The sequence below is a fragment of the Bos grunniens genome, chromosome 17 (assembly GCF_055505025.1).
Source record: "Bos grunniens cultivar Pamir isolate PY7600 chromosome 17, Bosgru_T2T1.0, whole genome shotgun sequence".
Taxonomy (NCBI): domain Eukaryota; kingdom Metazoa; phylum Chordata; class Mammalia; order Artiodactyla; family Bovidae; genus Bos; species Bos grunniens.
Genome location: NC_141181.1, coordinates 71099715 through 71114727, shown reverse-complemented (window position 1 = coordinate 71114727; position 15013 = coordinate 71099715). Strand labels below are relative to the sequence as shown.

General features: G+C 54.8%; 1 protein-coding gene across 11 annotated transcripts in view; it reads right to left on the bottom strand.

The window, feature by feature from the left end:
• LOC147355818 (immunoglobulin lambda-1 light chain-like) overlaps positions 1 to 15013 on the bottom strand; it is a 340682-nt gene that overhangs the window by 281371 nt on the left and 44298 nt on the right. For 2 of the 11 annotated variants that reach the window (XM_086348957.1, XM_086348969.1), the window contains exons 1-2: positions 3665 to 3819; positions 3246 to 3555 (exon numbers count right to left, since the gene is read on the bottom strand). The exons of 7 other annotated variants lie outside the window; for them this stretch is intronic. In XM_086348957.1, the coding sequence (XP_086205083.1) occupies positions 3246 to 3555; positions 3665 to 3710 (356 nt within the window). In that variant the 5' untranslated portion in view covers positions 3711 to 3819. Of the gene's footprint in view, positions 1 to 3245; positions 3556 to 3664; positions 3820 to 15013 lie in introns of those variants that run through there. 2 more of the 11 variants (XM_086348959.1, XM_086348971.1) reach the window with 1 other exon arrangement.

Here is a 15013-nt window from a genome sequence, read left to right as displayed (position 1 = left end):
CAGCACTGGTGAGGTCACAGGCAGGGTCAGGGCAGTGATGGGTCAACACGGGAGTAGAGGGCAAGCTTTCATCAGACATCCCCATCACACGGGGATTCCCTGTGGCTGTGGTTAGTGATGAGCTGTGTGACACTGATGACCAGCCTCCTCACCAGGCTGGGGTCCAGAGTGATCAAGGAGTGTGGACTTGATCCTGGGCGTGTGGACCCACCAGGAGCCAGAGAACAGGGCTGAACCCCTGACTGTCCCTCACCTCTGTCCTGAATCACAAAGACAGGGACTTTGCCTGGAATCCCTTGTCATCACTGCCATGGTGATCCCCGCTTCCCCGCTGATTCTTCTACAGGCCGTGGGGCTCTTGGATCTGGGCTCATCGGGGCATCACAAGCAGAGGGACACGGGCACATCCTGTGGAGCCCTTGCTCCTGACAGTCCACAGACCATCCCAACCCGGAAGTAGGAAATGTTCCAATGGGGTGGAGAGGAGAGGAGGGGAGGGCAGGACAGAGCCAGCACCTGTGGGTCAGGAGAACCACTCCCGGGCTTCCCTGCCTCCTGGGATGTATCAGCGGTGCCCCTCACTCCTCACGGTCTCTGCTCTGCCCCTTCAGAAGCAGGGTTCACACCCTGGGGGACGATCTGCCTGCTCGGATGGTCCACGGGCTCTGCTGAAGGCGCATCTGGGCAAACGTCCTGCACCTGATCTCAAGTGAGGGAGCTCAGCTCCACGACTCTCTTGATCACACTTCAGCGGTATCAGAATCCGTTTACATTTTCTGAGACTTCAGCAAAACTGACTGTACAACTGGGAGTAGACATACTATGAACCAGAACATACCTCAGGGATTAATGGATTCTGGGGTATTGTTTAACACATGACAGTTCTCTAAGAACAAGCCCCTGACAGGCTGAGGCTCTCGTCCCAGTTTCCCGTCTACCTGTGTCGCTCTGAGAAGCCCTGTTGCACCAGCCTGCACGGTCAGAGTCAGCCTCGTCCTCGGGCTGCAGCCCAGAGAAGAGCAGGAGCCCTACATTGGCCGAGGCATCTTTGGATCCAGAAAACCCACGGGGGACCCCAGAGCCTCGTTCTTACTGGAGTCTGAGTGGTAGGACCGGAGGACCGAGGAGGGCTCTCTGGCTTCTGCTGGTTCCAGTAAGAGCAGAGCGGCCAACACTGATGTCACTGCTCAGGGTGCTGGGAGCCACAGAGTCAGCTGTGGTCTGTGAGGGGACAGGGGTCTCCCCACACACAGGCCCTGAAACCATTTCCGGTCACCACAGTCCAGGGCCTCAGGGCTGTGGTGCGGTCACTCACAGCAGCACCAGCTCTAGGGGCTAAGCTAGCCTCTCCTCAGAGAAACAATTAATAAACAGAGGTGTCCTCAATCTACTTGCAACTTTTTAGAAGAAAGTTAACAATACAACCATTAAATTAAGATTCTCCCGAAATACCAAATGAAAATATTAGAAAAACACGTGAGTTATGATCAGAACTTAAAATGATCACGAGTCTGTACAAGTCAGTGGGAATGTCATGGAGTATTCTGGATTCACTTTCCCCTTATGCTCTTACATGGAGCAGAGGAACAGGAAGAGCAGGGGAGGGGCTTTGAAGGAAATATGTGCAGTAAGTTGTGAAGTGTGGCCCATCCATTCTTATTCTCACTGCGTGAAATGAAGTACGAATTTATGTCCATTTCTGAGCTGCTGCTACAGAGTCCGCTTCCTACAACGAGCGGTAATTGTGTTCCTTTCTCAGTAGCTGTGTCTGAGGCCTGATTCCACCAAACAAAGATTCACACTGCTTGATTTGGAGCCTATTAAGCAAAGTTCCTCTGATACAGTGGAAAAGATGTCATTTGGTGTGTATGAAAATTGAGGATACAGCAAATTTAAGGCTTAAGGGAAAAAGGAGAATTAGAAGGAATAATCTCACGTATTCCAAAATACATCACTGTTAACTGTGACCCCACAGCCCAGGCGGCCAATGTGCAGACCCCGCACGTGTGTGTGAAAGGGCAGTGACAGGGAGCAGGACACAGGCATGTGACCTGTGCTCCGTGACCCCACGTGCGGGTGAGGCCAGGAGCTCAGGGTTGGGGTCACTTCCCTCTGGGTGAGGCCTCCTGTGAGCAGCAGGGCTGAGTCCCAGCTGAGCAGGAACAATCAGCCTCGTCGTCGGCTGGGCCCAGAGATGGTCAGGGGGCCCCACCTGACCTGGAGCCTGCTAGCCTCGCTGAGACCCTGCAGGCAGGTTGTGACTCCTGTGCTCAGGAGCTTGGGACTCAGCACGACTGAGACGGCAGCCAAGCCGCCCCCTTGGTGCCACCAGTCTTGCTGTTCCCAGGCAGATGAGTGTGGCTGAGTGTCCATAGAGTCACCGACCCTGACTGAGTCTACCTTGCCTGAGCCCCGAACACCACGAGGGGACAGAGGAGGCTCAGAGCAGGACCTGCTCGCCGTGTAGGAGAGAATGCCGAGGGCTTGGGGGCCTCCCAGGGCTGAGATGCACTGACGGACCCCCACCTTGGACAATGGGATAGAGAACTAACAGACCCTGTGTCCCCAGTGATGGGAGACCGATTTTCTGTGTCCTTTGAGACCCTACCTGGGAATGGGCTGCTGGAGGGACTTTGAGGACAGAGGGGAGAGAAGGCGCCACCATGCACAGGCAGTCCCCCCGATGACCTGGACCCAGGGTGGGGCAGCAGCAGCAGCAGAAGGTCCAGCAGAGCCTGAGCAGGAAGCCCCTGGGCTGCCCCACCTTCCCCAGTAAAACGGAGTCCTGGTTTAGTTCCTGCTGGCCTGGAGCTCTGGGGGAGCCTGAGAGGTGGTTATAGGAAAGGCAGGAGCAGCAGCCTGGGCCTCAGCTCAGCCCAGGGATGGCCAAGGAGCTGAAGTGTCCTGAATCAGACACAGCTGGACGCTGTCTCTCTGGTTCTGACCTGACCGTCATGGACTCTGTCCACCAGGACCTGCCTCTGGCATTCAGGGCCTTCTGCTCAACTTCAGATATTCATATAAAATGTGGTTGCCGAAAGCAAAGCTTTGGTGAGGGGGCAGAATGAAGCAGAACTGAAAGGATTTCCTGACCAATTTCCTGGTGTGGGGCTCAGACCCCCATTTTAAAACAAACAAACCACAGAAGTGTCTGCACTGGCAGAAGATGCTTCAGCCCCGCGAGGCCCATGACTTGGGGGAGAGCAGGTTTTTGTCTCACTTCCCCCCTGGCCTGGAGCACTGTGTTATCACTGCTACTACTGTCATAAGATGCACAGAAATAATCCGCCTCGTCCTCGGCCTGGAGCGAGCTGATGGTCAGGGTGGCTGTGTTCCCAGACCTGGAGCCGGAGAATCGGTCGGGGACCCCAGAGGCTCGACTGGTCGCACCATAGATGAGGGTTCTGGGGGCCGATCCTGGGATCTGTTGGAACCAGCTCACATAATTGCCACGCCCAACGTTGCTGCTGCTTCCAGAGCAGGTGATGGAGACCCTCTGGCCCAGGGACCCGGACACGGAGGACGGCTGAGTCAGCACAGCCTGGGCCCAGGATCCTGGAAGGGAGAGAGACAGAGATGGTGAGTCTGGGGTCCAGACACGATAGCGGGGAGCACAGCATGTTTGCCTTCCCAAGACCACTCCCCTGTCCCTGCTTCCAGTCACCTGTGCAGAGAGCGACCAGGGTGAGGAGCAGAGGGGCCAAGGCCATGGTGCACACAGTCAGGGCGTCCTGCCTTCTGTGGCCCCACAGCTGAGCAGAGCGTCCCCACACGGCTCCTTCCCCTCTTCATACCCTGAGAGGGGGCGGGGCCTTTCATGCAAATGACCGTCCTCCCTGGCCCCCCCACAATGCTCTGATGACACTGGAGCCTGGGTCAGCTTCCTGTGCCTGAGGGAGACCAGTGGGTGATCAGAGGAGGGGGTTGTGTGGGGATTGGGGGTGGGAGGTCACAGCTGGGAACCCTGAGCAGAAAGCACCAGGAAGAACCAGGGGACTCATCTCAGATCTCATAGGTGCAGACCCACAGGAATGGCTTGGAACGCCCCCTGGTGTCCTGGCCCAGACATACATCCAGTGACCTAGTGATCAGAGCTCTTAGAATCAACTTTCCCAACACTGGCTTTGAAGTTACACAGTTCAGGAAGAGTTGTGTTGGAAAAAAAGATCCAGGTGTAATTTATCCTATAATGCATGTGAGTGTTACACAGTAGATGTGTGACTTTGAGATTTTAAATGAACCAAAATGTGATCATGGAGTAGTAAAAATCTAAGGTCATCACGTAAAATGCTATTCTAGGTCACTTCAGTCGTGTCCAACTCTGTGCGACCCCATAGACGGCAGCCCACCAGGCTCCCCCGTCCCTGGGATTCTCCAGGCAAGAACACTGGAGTGGGTTGCCATTTCTTTCTCCAATGCATGAAAGTGAAAAGTGAAAGTGAAATCACTCAGTCGTGTCCGACTCTTAGCGACCCTATGGACTGCAGCCCACCAGGTTCGTCCGTCAATGGGGTTTTCCAGGCAAGAGTACTGCAGTGGGGTGCCATTGCCTTCTCCGAATAGATGCCTACATTTAACTGAAAAAAATGTTGTGGTTCAGCCACTAAGTTGTGTCCGACTCTGACTCTATTTTAATATGCATTGCCATGGTACTATTTCTAAAACATAATGTTCCTTGTAGATTCTGTTCTTTAAATAAGATCATTTTAAAGCCTTTCTGACAAGCATCTCCATGAAGGATTTTCATGTCTTAGCAGGACGTTCTCTCTGTGAAACAGGGCAGGCTGAGTTATCAGAGCCATGGGGCGGTCTCAGATCTGAGATGAGACACAGGACGTGACAAGGCAGATCAGCTGTTCTCAGGAACCTCAGACAGGACCATGGGGAGCAAACCTGACTTAGGTGTGGTCCAGACAGAGCAGCAGTCACGGCCCCGGGGGCAGAGCCCCAGGACAGGGCCTGCTTTCCCAGCCCAGGGCCCCAGCAGCTTCTCCCGGGCTCACTGTGCATAAATTCAGTCCCACAGCAGCTGAGCACAGACACTCCTCAGCCAGGAATCATTTCCCTGGTCTCAAACCAGGGTTTCTCTTCCCTCCTGACTCCTGACTTGATGGGCACACGGGATGGAGTGTGAACATTCACGGGATAAATCAGCTGCTGGGTGGGTATCACTGGGTCCCCTGGGAAATGAGGGGGAACCAGGGGTGGAACAGGGAGGGGTCGAGCTGGGGTCACACCTGAGAGCCAGAAACCTGAGGCTTCTTGGGAAGGAAGGGTTAGAGAGGTTCAAGGAGGGGGATGAGGAAGTGAATGTTTCAGGAAGATCTGGAAACTCGTTCCTGACTCTCTAAGAGCATGAGCTTGGTCACTACTGTGGAGGTCAACAGTGTATGTTTGTAGAAAGAGCGAGGCCCAGAATTGGGAGGAAAGTCATGAATGAGGGGAGCGGGAGGGCAGGCTCTGAGCTAAGAGATGAGGAGGAGCAGGCGCAGGCTGAGGCGATCTGGAGGGGTGCATGGGGTGGGTCTGGGGGCTCCTCCCCTCCCCTGTTTCTGGAAAGAGGGTGGGGACTGATGACCACCTGACCCCTTCACCCTCCAATTCTGGGTGCTCAGCCCCGGGTGCAGCTTCAGTCCCAGGAGGAGGCCTGGGGGCCGCGGCTCTGAGTCTGTCCCCTGAGAGGAACCGCCTGCTCTCACATCCAACTCAGTCCGCTGAGCCCGGGTGCAGGGCCAGCTCAGGGGACCATGGGGGTGCGTTGAGGGGCTGCCAGATCTGAGCAGGTGCACAGCGCCCCCTGGTGACGCACCCGGGGAACGTTCTCGGCGGTGAGAGTGGGAGCAAGGTGCCCCTCAGTTACTTGGTTCTCAATCCTGTCTGACCCTTTTGCGACCCCGTGGACTCTAGCCCACCAGGCTTGTCTGTCCATGGGATTCTCTAGGCAAGAACACTGGACAGGGCTGCCGTTTCTTGCTCCAGAGGATCTTCCCACCCCAGGGACAGAACCCACTTCTCTTATGTCCCTTGCATTGGCACCGGGTTCTGTACCTCTAGTGACACCTGGGAAGCCTTATGAGAGGAAGCAGGGGCGCTCTTTTTTCCTGTCACCAAACACTCTGTCAATAAACAAATGAGTGAATTGAATAGCAATAAGTATTACATGTCTTTGATAGTGTGCAGATACTTCTTTTTCATTTCTCCTATTGTATTTTCAGGTGATTCTGACTACTTTTTCTTCTTTTCCTACATTTGTCTCCTTTTCCTTAGGACCCAACAGTGTTTGTATTTGCTCATCAAATAGATTTGATGATTTGTCCCTAAAAACATCTGTCACCTGATTTCATCATCTCAGGCATCTCACCAGTGATGTCTATGCTGTCTCACTTCCCTTCATTATTTAGTTTCCTGGTTCTTGATAGAAGTGACGATTTTTACTGGATCCTGGACTGTGTGGAAATTGCTTAAAGAAACTCTGGGTTCCATTTCCTTTTCCTTTAACAGGAGATGCTGCTGTGGTGGAAGTTCAGGGATGTGCATTCGCTGCCCAGTGACCCAGCAAGGGCGGCACTGACCCCACTGCTCTGTGCTGCCGACTCCGACCTGGGAGCCGGGGGCAATTGCTGTGAGCAGCTCCTTCATCCTGGGGCGTGTGACCACCCCTTGTGTGCCGCTGGCCTAGGGAGGGGAGTCCGGATGAGGGTGTAGCTGTGATGCAGTCAGGGGACACACAGAGAGCTGGGTTCCGTGGTCTCAGGGACTCCAGGAAGGGAGGGACAGACATCTTGCCCTGGGAGCCCCATGGCTGTGGGGGAAGCAGGTATTTGTCTCCTTCTCTCTGGCCTGAAGCAATGTACAAACTTTCAATCCGTCAGCCCATGAGAAACAGTAATAATCAGTGTCGTCCTCAGACTGAACTGAGGTGGTCAGAGAGACCGACTTGCCAGACTTGGAGCCAGAGAATCAATCTGGGAGTGCTGAGGGTCGTGTGCTATTTTCATAGATGAGAAGTGTGGGGGCCTTTCCTGGGAGCTGTTGGTACCAGCTCACAGAATAACCCCAGGGTTGTTGCTGCTTCCAGTGCAGGAGAGGGTGACCCTCTGACCCAAAGTCCTGGACACGGAGGGCGACTGAGTCAGCACAGCCTGGGCCCAGGATCCTGGAAGGGGGAGAGACAGAGATGGTGACTCGGGGGTCCAGACACAAGAGCAGAGAGAAGGGCCCGTGTGTCTTCTGAGGGCCCTTCCCCTGTCCCTGCATCCAGTCACCTGTGCAGAGAGTGACCAGGGTGAGGATCAGAGGGGACCAGGCCGTGGTGGACACAGTCAGGGCGTCCTGCCATCTGTGGCCCCACAGCTGAGCAGAGGGTCCCCACCTCTCCGCCCCCTCATCATACTGAGAGAGGGAGTGTTCATTCATGCAAATAACCCCACCATTGCCCCCATACTCCACCGCGCAGCTCTCTGACCCCTCCCCGGGCTCTGGATCAGGTCCCTGTGTCTGAGGGTGCCCAGGAGGTGGCAGGGGTGCGGCTCTGGGTGTTCCAGGGTTGGGAGCTCACAGCTGGGAACCCTGAGCTGAAGCCACCATGCAGTGCCAGGAGACTGGGCCCAGCTCTCACACACCAACCCTCAAAAACTGCCCCGGAGCCCCCTGGCGTCCAGGCCCAGATAAGCATCCTATGATGTGCTGATCAGAGCCTCTCAGGGACAGATCCTGCTCCCTGCTCTGGGCACTGTCCCCTCCTTAGTGACAAAATCCACTTTTGTGTCCCCCATGACCTCAGGGCTGACCGTGGCCTCCCCTCAGGCCCTTCAGCACGAGTCTGTCCATGGCGTCCTGGCTGCTTAAGGGGTCAGGACTGAGAGGGCGTCTGGAGGCCATCTCACGTGGAGGGTTGTATACTAAACAGGAGCCCGGGATTGGGTAGGAAAGTCATGAAGCATAAGAGGAGGAGAGGGGCCCCGAGGAAAGCGCTGAAGAGGAGCCAGAGGAGGCAGGGGGGAGCTGAGGGACGGGGGCTCGGCTCTGGGGTCTCCTCCCTTCTCTGCTCCTGGGGAAGCGGGTAGAGTCTGTTGACCCTGAACAGGATGCCCTCTAATTCTGGGTACTCAGAGCTGTTTGCAGCTTCACTCCCAGAGCTTGAGGGCTCGGGGCTCTAAGTCCCTCTCCTGAGAGGAAGCATCTGCTGAGACCTCCAACTCAGTCCACTGAGCCCAGGGACAAGCCCGGGTCAGGGGACCATCTGGTGTGCTCAGGTCCCGCCAGTTCCGAGAGGGTGCACAGCGCCCCCTGGTGACGCGCTCGGGGAATGTCCACGGTGGGAAAATGTGAGGAAGGAAAGAGCTGCGTTTTCCAACCAAGAGCCCATCAGTGAGGGGAGTGTATCCTCTACCCACTGACCCAGCAACAGGGTGCTCTGACTCCACTGCTCTGTGTCTGACGCTGACCCGGGCACCTGGGGCAACTCCTGTCAGCAGCTCCTTCCACCCAGGGGTTTGAGACCACTCCTTGTTGGGCTGCTGCCTTCAGGGAGGGGAGCCAGGCTGAGGGGCGGTGCTGCGCAGCATGAGGCTCAGCTCCCTGGATTCTGAGGACTAGGGACACCGGGGAGGGAGGGGGTGATCGCGGGGCCAACCACCGGCCCCCATCTCACATTCAGCACTGATGACCCAGGTGGGGTCAGGCTCAGGTCTTCCTGGCCCCACAGTCACCAGCAAGGGGGAAGGGGGTGCACACGAGCCTGCTTTCCCCTGGCTCGGGCTCCCCTTGTTGCTGCTCCATCTCCCCGCGCACTGTTTGTGGGGCGGGGCCTGGGGGCGGTAAGTGCTGAGGAACCCAGCCAGGACCTGGCATCCCGGCCCCCAGGGAGTCAGCCGAGCGTGTGGGAATTTTTGGAGCCAGTTCTGAGTAAGGTTCTTCCAGGAGCATAAGTCCTCCCATGAGCCTCGAGGTGTGTCCGTAGACAGCACAGGTTTGGGGAAATTCCTCCCAACTTCCAGTCTTACGCTTAAATAAAGACACAGTTTTCCCCATGGCCTCGGATGTGAATTGTGTTTCTGGGGGTTTTGGATTTATCAAAACCCAAAAACTGGGAGTGAATGTGTTATGGGGAATTAACATGCCTGGACTGAATTGTAAGACAATTCTCGGGGGTTATTTCCCAATAACAGACAAAGACATACATCTGGAATTTTGATGTTCCTAAATATTTGGGGAGAGGGGGCAGTTTCTTGTTAACCACAGATTCCTGCCACCAACAAAAGGCTGTGATCCAGGAGCTCCAGTTGGGAAACTGCACTCTAGAAGATTCCACTGGTGGTGCCCCTTCGGGTAAATGGCAAATTAATTTGTCTGCAAGATCAAGTTCATGACGCTGTACATCTCTTAGTGTGATTTGAATGACAAGAGTCCTAATGGCAGTGGAGGGGGTCTGAGTCTCCCTGTGGAGCCAAGCCTCCTTCCCAACAACAGGGGCAGAGAGGGGCCCCCCTGGAGAGATGGACACACCAGGGGAGAGCTGGGAGGAGACACGTGGCCACGAACCACCGGACAGGAGACGGGCCCAGAGCCTCCCTCCCCATGAGGACCTTGACCTGTCCCACCCCCTCCCTGCCTCTCCTGCCACTAAGCACTGAGCCCTCTGAGCACAAGGGCAGGTTTTGCTGGCACTTCCCCCATGGGCTCACATCACTACGGCATTGTAACTACCAGTTCCCAGACCACAGTAATAGTCGGCTTCTACCTCGGACTGGGCCCCCGAGATGGTGAGGGTGGATTTGTTTCCCGAGATGGAGCCAGAGAAGTGAGCAGGGACCCCAGAATATCAGCTGCTTGTGCTGTAGATAAGCAGTCGGGGAGCCTGGCCTGGGGTCTGCTGGTACCAGCTGGGTGGTTACTGGTAGTGACTGACCCAGAGCTCAGTCCACCGGTGAGGGTGACCGTCCCTCCTGGACACACTGACAGCACTGGCTCCTGGACCACAGTCTGAGCATCCACCCCTAAAAGGAACAAGAGAGAGACAGGGGTTGTTATGGAGACAAGGGCCCTCAGACCCTGCTTGGAGGTGCCCCAAGGATACAGAGTCCCGGCCCCTGACCTGAGCCGTAAGTGAGGAGCCCGAGCAGAGGCACCGTCCAGGCCATGGTGGGGACCCTCCCAGGATGCGGCCTCCTCAGCGTCCTGGGCTGCAGGTGGAGTCCTGGGCCTTTTCATGCCTCCAGCCCGTCAGGAGGAGGAGGGGCCTCATGCAGATCACTTCCTCCTCTCCCTGCCCACGTCACCTGATGTCCCCTCGGGTGGGCGTTCTTGAAGGAGGCAGATGCTGGACCTCACGCAGAGTGGGGACAGCTCGGGGAGGAGCCCCTGAGTGACGGGGTGACGTCTGCCAGCAAATGTGCTCCTGTGACCTTGGTGACCTTGGTCCTCTGTCTCCTCCCCGAGTGTCTGAGGCTGAAGGAGGAGTTTGCAAGTCTTCCTCTGCTGCTGCTAAGTCACTTCAGTCGTGTCTGACTCTGTGTGACCTCACAGACGGCAGCCCACCAGGCTCCTCCATCCCTGGGACTGTCCAGGCAAGAACGCTGGAGTGGGTTGCCATTTCCTTCTCTGGTGCATGCACACACGCATGCTAAGTTGCTTCAGTCGTGCCCGACTCTGTGTGACCCCATGGGCAGGCTCCTCTGTCCACGGGATTCTCTAGGCAGGAATACTGGGGTGGGTTGCCATTTCCTTCTCCTAAATCTTTCTCTCTTGCCCCAATAATCCAGCCTTTCCCACACCTGAGCCTGTCTTTAGAATACTCTCTGTCTTCTCAGGGAGCCCTGAGTCCGTCTGTGCGGTGCTGTCCGTCCTCCAGCCCTGAGCCGAGCAGGAAATCCCAGAGCCTGTGTTTGCTGTGAAGAGTGAGGGGTGGCCCTTGAAGCACTCTTTTAAACTGTCTCTAGTCCCAGCGGTTGGGAGACCAGGATGGGAGGTGGGCAGTGGCATGCGGAGCCACATGGGCAGGCTTACGGTGACAGCGTCCTGTGCTGTAAACAGCCATGACCATGTGGAGTACCTTCAATAGAAATGCAGATTTCATGGGTAAAGGTCACCATCTCATCATGCAATTATGAAAGCTGAAAAGTTCATTTCCAACAAAGTTGGGACACATGTTTCATCATCAGAAATAGAAAAACATGGTGTGTGAACAGGTATGTGTGATGAGCCTCATGGACCTTGTAAAACTGCCTCCCCTGTGTTTCTGGGTGGAGCCGATGAACATGGGACGGAGCAGGTGTGGGGGGGCAACGAGGAGGAGAAGGAGCTCAGACACCTCAAGTTAACGTGTGTGGAAGAGACGGGAAAGTCTTGTTCATTCTTGTTTCTTTGACATAAAAATGTAAATGCTCTTCTTATTTGTATTCATATTAGCATTGCTGCTAAAGTAGCTGTTTAATAAAATTCACATGATTTTTGTCAGAGGTGTTTGAGAACCTCAGCTCATAGAGGTGAAAAATATATATTCCTACTGAATTCTTTTCTTATTATATGAACATATTGATGACAGTTTGCTGAACTTTTGGTTTCATATATTTCATGTCACAAGTGTATTAATAAAACGGGAAGGAACGAGTAAGGGAATCACAAAAAGTGACATAATATCACTCTCCATTGTTCAATTCAAAATGTTGAAATTGCCAAATAACCCAACAGGGAACATGTTTAAATGACACCGATGGTGACAGAGGGTCCTTGCCTGCATCCCTCTTCCACTGGGAACACCCGGGCGTTCTGTGGGCAATGGGGCAGCCTCTGCAGGGGTCTCTCATCCCCTGTCCAGGTATACCTGGAGATCGAGGTTCCTGAAGGAAGTTCATTCGTGTTGTATGACCATCCCTCTGTCCTTGGTTGGATGTCAGGTCTGGGCACTGACCCCACGACAGAGCAGCAGGAACTGAGAGGCAAGCCTGTGGCTCTGAGCTGAAAGCTGCCCAGGTTCAGGACGTCACCCTCCAGTGAGGACCCTGCTGCCCACGTGGGCAAGAGACAACAGAGGAGGTGCCAGCCTGCCTGGCCAGGACTCTGATCTCTCCGGACCAGGCCTACAGCGCCCCCTGCTGGACTCAGACCTCCTCCTCCCCTACTTCACACCACAGCCTCCTGGAAGGGCTTTCTCACACCTGCAGGTGGGTCTTCCTGATGTCACCGCCCAGGGCAGTAGAATGAGTCGCCTTCATCTAGTTTGGGCCTGGTCATTGATTTTTCCAGGTACCTAATGAGAGATCCAACCAGTCCATCCTAAAGGAGACCAGTCCTGGGTGTTTATTGGAAGGACTGATGCTGAAGCTGAAACTCCAATACTTTGGCCACCTCAGGCGAAGCACTGATTCATTGGAAAATACCCTGATGCTGGGAGGGATTGGGGGCAGGAAGAGAAGGGGACGACAGAGGATGAGATGGCTGGATGGCATCACCTACTAGATGCACATGTGTTTGGGTGGACTCCGGGAGTTGGTGATGGACAGAGAGGCCTGGCGTGATGCGATCATGGGGTCGCAAAGAGTCGGACATGACTAAGTGACTGAACTGAACTGAACTGAACTGAACTGAATGACCTCAGACCCCTGAATGGTATGCTGATACACTTAAGAATTTCAGGATTCCCTGATGTCTGAGTTTGCTTCGCCGAGCTCGTGGGTTCACTGCCATAACACAACCACCCGAACCTGAATTTCCAGGGTTCAAAAACCCAGCATTCCCGGTGGGTTGTGCCTGGTCATGATTCTGTCTGAGTTTCCTTCCCAGGTTGATAGGTAGTCCAGGTTGAATTTGCAAGGCCTCCTGGAGCCTTCCCAGCTGACTACATGGCTCTGTTCTTATTTCTCTCTTTGCAAAGAGAATAGGGAGGCTCTCAGGTACAACAAATCTCTTCTTGGTCACTTCCAGGGGTTCTCGTTTACCCTTCATCATGGTTCTCATAGTACTTCTTTTTGACTCAGATATTTAAAGATGTTTTTAGTCTAATTTTATAATCTTTCTATATTAAATGTTTGATATAAAAGATTATGCTTATAAATGGGAATCTCATCCTTGTCTGGGCTCCTGTTTCATCTCTGGTTGAGAAACCCTTATGACCGTTACCTGATTTTCATTGGACATGGTGAAGTCTAACGTTCTAACCTTCAATTGATAGAATCCATAGTTTTAATGGAGGTGGGTTGATAAGGTATGTTTCCAAAATAGTGACATTTATCCAATATCATCTCAAACAAGGAAGCACGGAGGGAAAAGGGGGAGAGATCATGAGGCAAAAGGGAGGAAATGAGCAAGTGAGGAGTCTGAGAGCCGCATCCTAATGGGGAGGGTCTCCCAGTACCTGAAGAGGAGTGCACTTCAGGCAGCAATCCCCAGGGAAAGGGAGGACACAGCTTCCCTAAGTGTCAGGGTTCAGGGCAGAGCACAAGGCTGGAGCAGGAGAGGGTCGTGTGGGGGTGGGAGAGGCCCCCTGGGGCTCCAGGGCACAGCTGCTGGACTTCTGCTTCCTCGACATCCTGCTCAGTACCTGTGAGGGACCCTGTGTGTCTGGGCACATGGGCATTCTGCTTGTATGCTTGTATTTGGAGACCAGAGCGAAAAGAAGACAGTGTCGTGGACCCCATAATGATGGACCAGGATGAGAGGTGAGACGGCCTGGATTTAATAGCACAAGTGAGAGCAGAGACCTGAACCAGCACTGGTGAGGTCACAGGCAGGGTCAGGGCAGTGATGGGTCGACGCAGGAGTACAGGGCAAGCTTTCTTCACACATCCCCATCACACGGGATTCCCTGTGGCTGTGGTTAGTGATGAGCTGTGTGACACTGATGACCAGCCTCCTCACCAGGCTGGGGTCCAGAATGATCAAGGAGTGTGGACTTGATCCTGGGCCTGTGGACCCACAAGGAGCCAGAGAACAGGGCTGAACCCCTGACTGTCCCTCACCTCTGTCCTGAGTCACAAAGGCAGAGCCTTGCCTGGAATCTCTTGTCATCATTGCCACGGTGATCCCCGCTTCCCCGCTGACCCTTCTACAAGACATGGGGCCCTTGGATCTGGACTCATCACAGGAGTCACAGGGAGAGGGACATGGGCACATCCTGTGGAGCCCCTGTTCCTGACAGTCCAGAGACCACCCCAACCCGGAAGCAGGAAATGCTCCAATGGGGTGGAGAGGAGAGGAGGGGAGGGCAGGACACAGCCCGCACCTGTGGGTCAGGCAACCACTCCCGGGCTTCCCTGCCTCCTGCGATGTATCAGCGGTGCCCCTCACTCCTCACGCTCTCTGCTCTGCCCCTTCAGGAGCAGGGTTCACACCCTGGGGGATGATCTGCCTGCCGGGATGGTCCACGGCCTCTGCTGAAGGCGCATCTGGGAAAGACTCCTGCCCCTGATCTCAAGTGAGGGAGCTCAGCTCCACAGCTCCCTTGATCACACGGATGACCAGGGTGCACTTCAGCGGTATCAGAAATTGTTTACATTTTCTGAGACTTCAGCAAAACTGACTGTACAACTGAGAGTAGACATACTATGAACCAGAGCATACCTCAGGAATGAATTGATTCTGGGGTATTATTTACATTTGACGGTTGTCTAAGAATAAGCCCCTGACAGGCTGAGCCTCTCGTCCCAGTTTCACATCTACCTGTGTCGCTGTGAGAAGCCCTGTTGCACCAGCCTGCACGGTCAGAGTCAGCTTCATGCTCAGGCTGCAGCCCAGAGATGAGCAGGAGGCCCACGTTGGCCGAGGCATCTTTGGATCCAGAAAACCCACGGGGACCCTGGAGCCTGGTCCTTACTGGAGTCTGAGTGGTAGGACCGGAGGACTGAGGAGGGCTCGGCTGGCTTCTGCTGGTTCCAGTAACAGCAGAGTGGCCGACACTGATGTCACTGCTCAGGGTGCAGGGAGCCATAGAGTCAGCTGTGGTCTGTGAGGGAACAGGGGTCTCCAAACACACAGGCCCTGAAACCATTGCCAGTCACAGCAGTCCAGGGCCTCA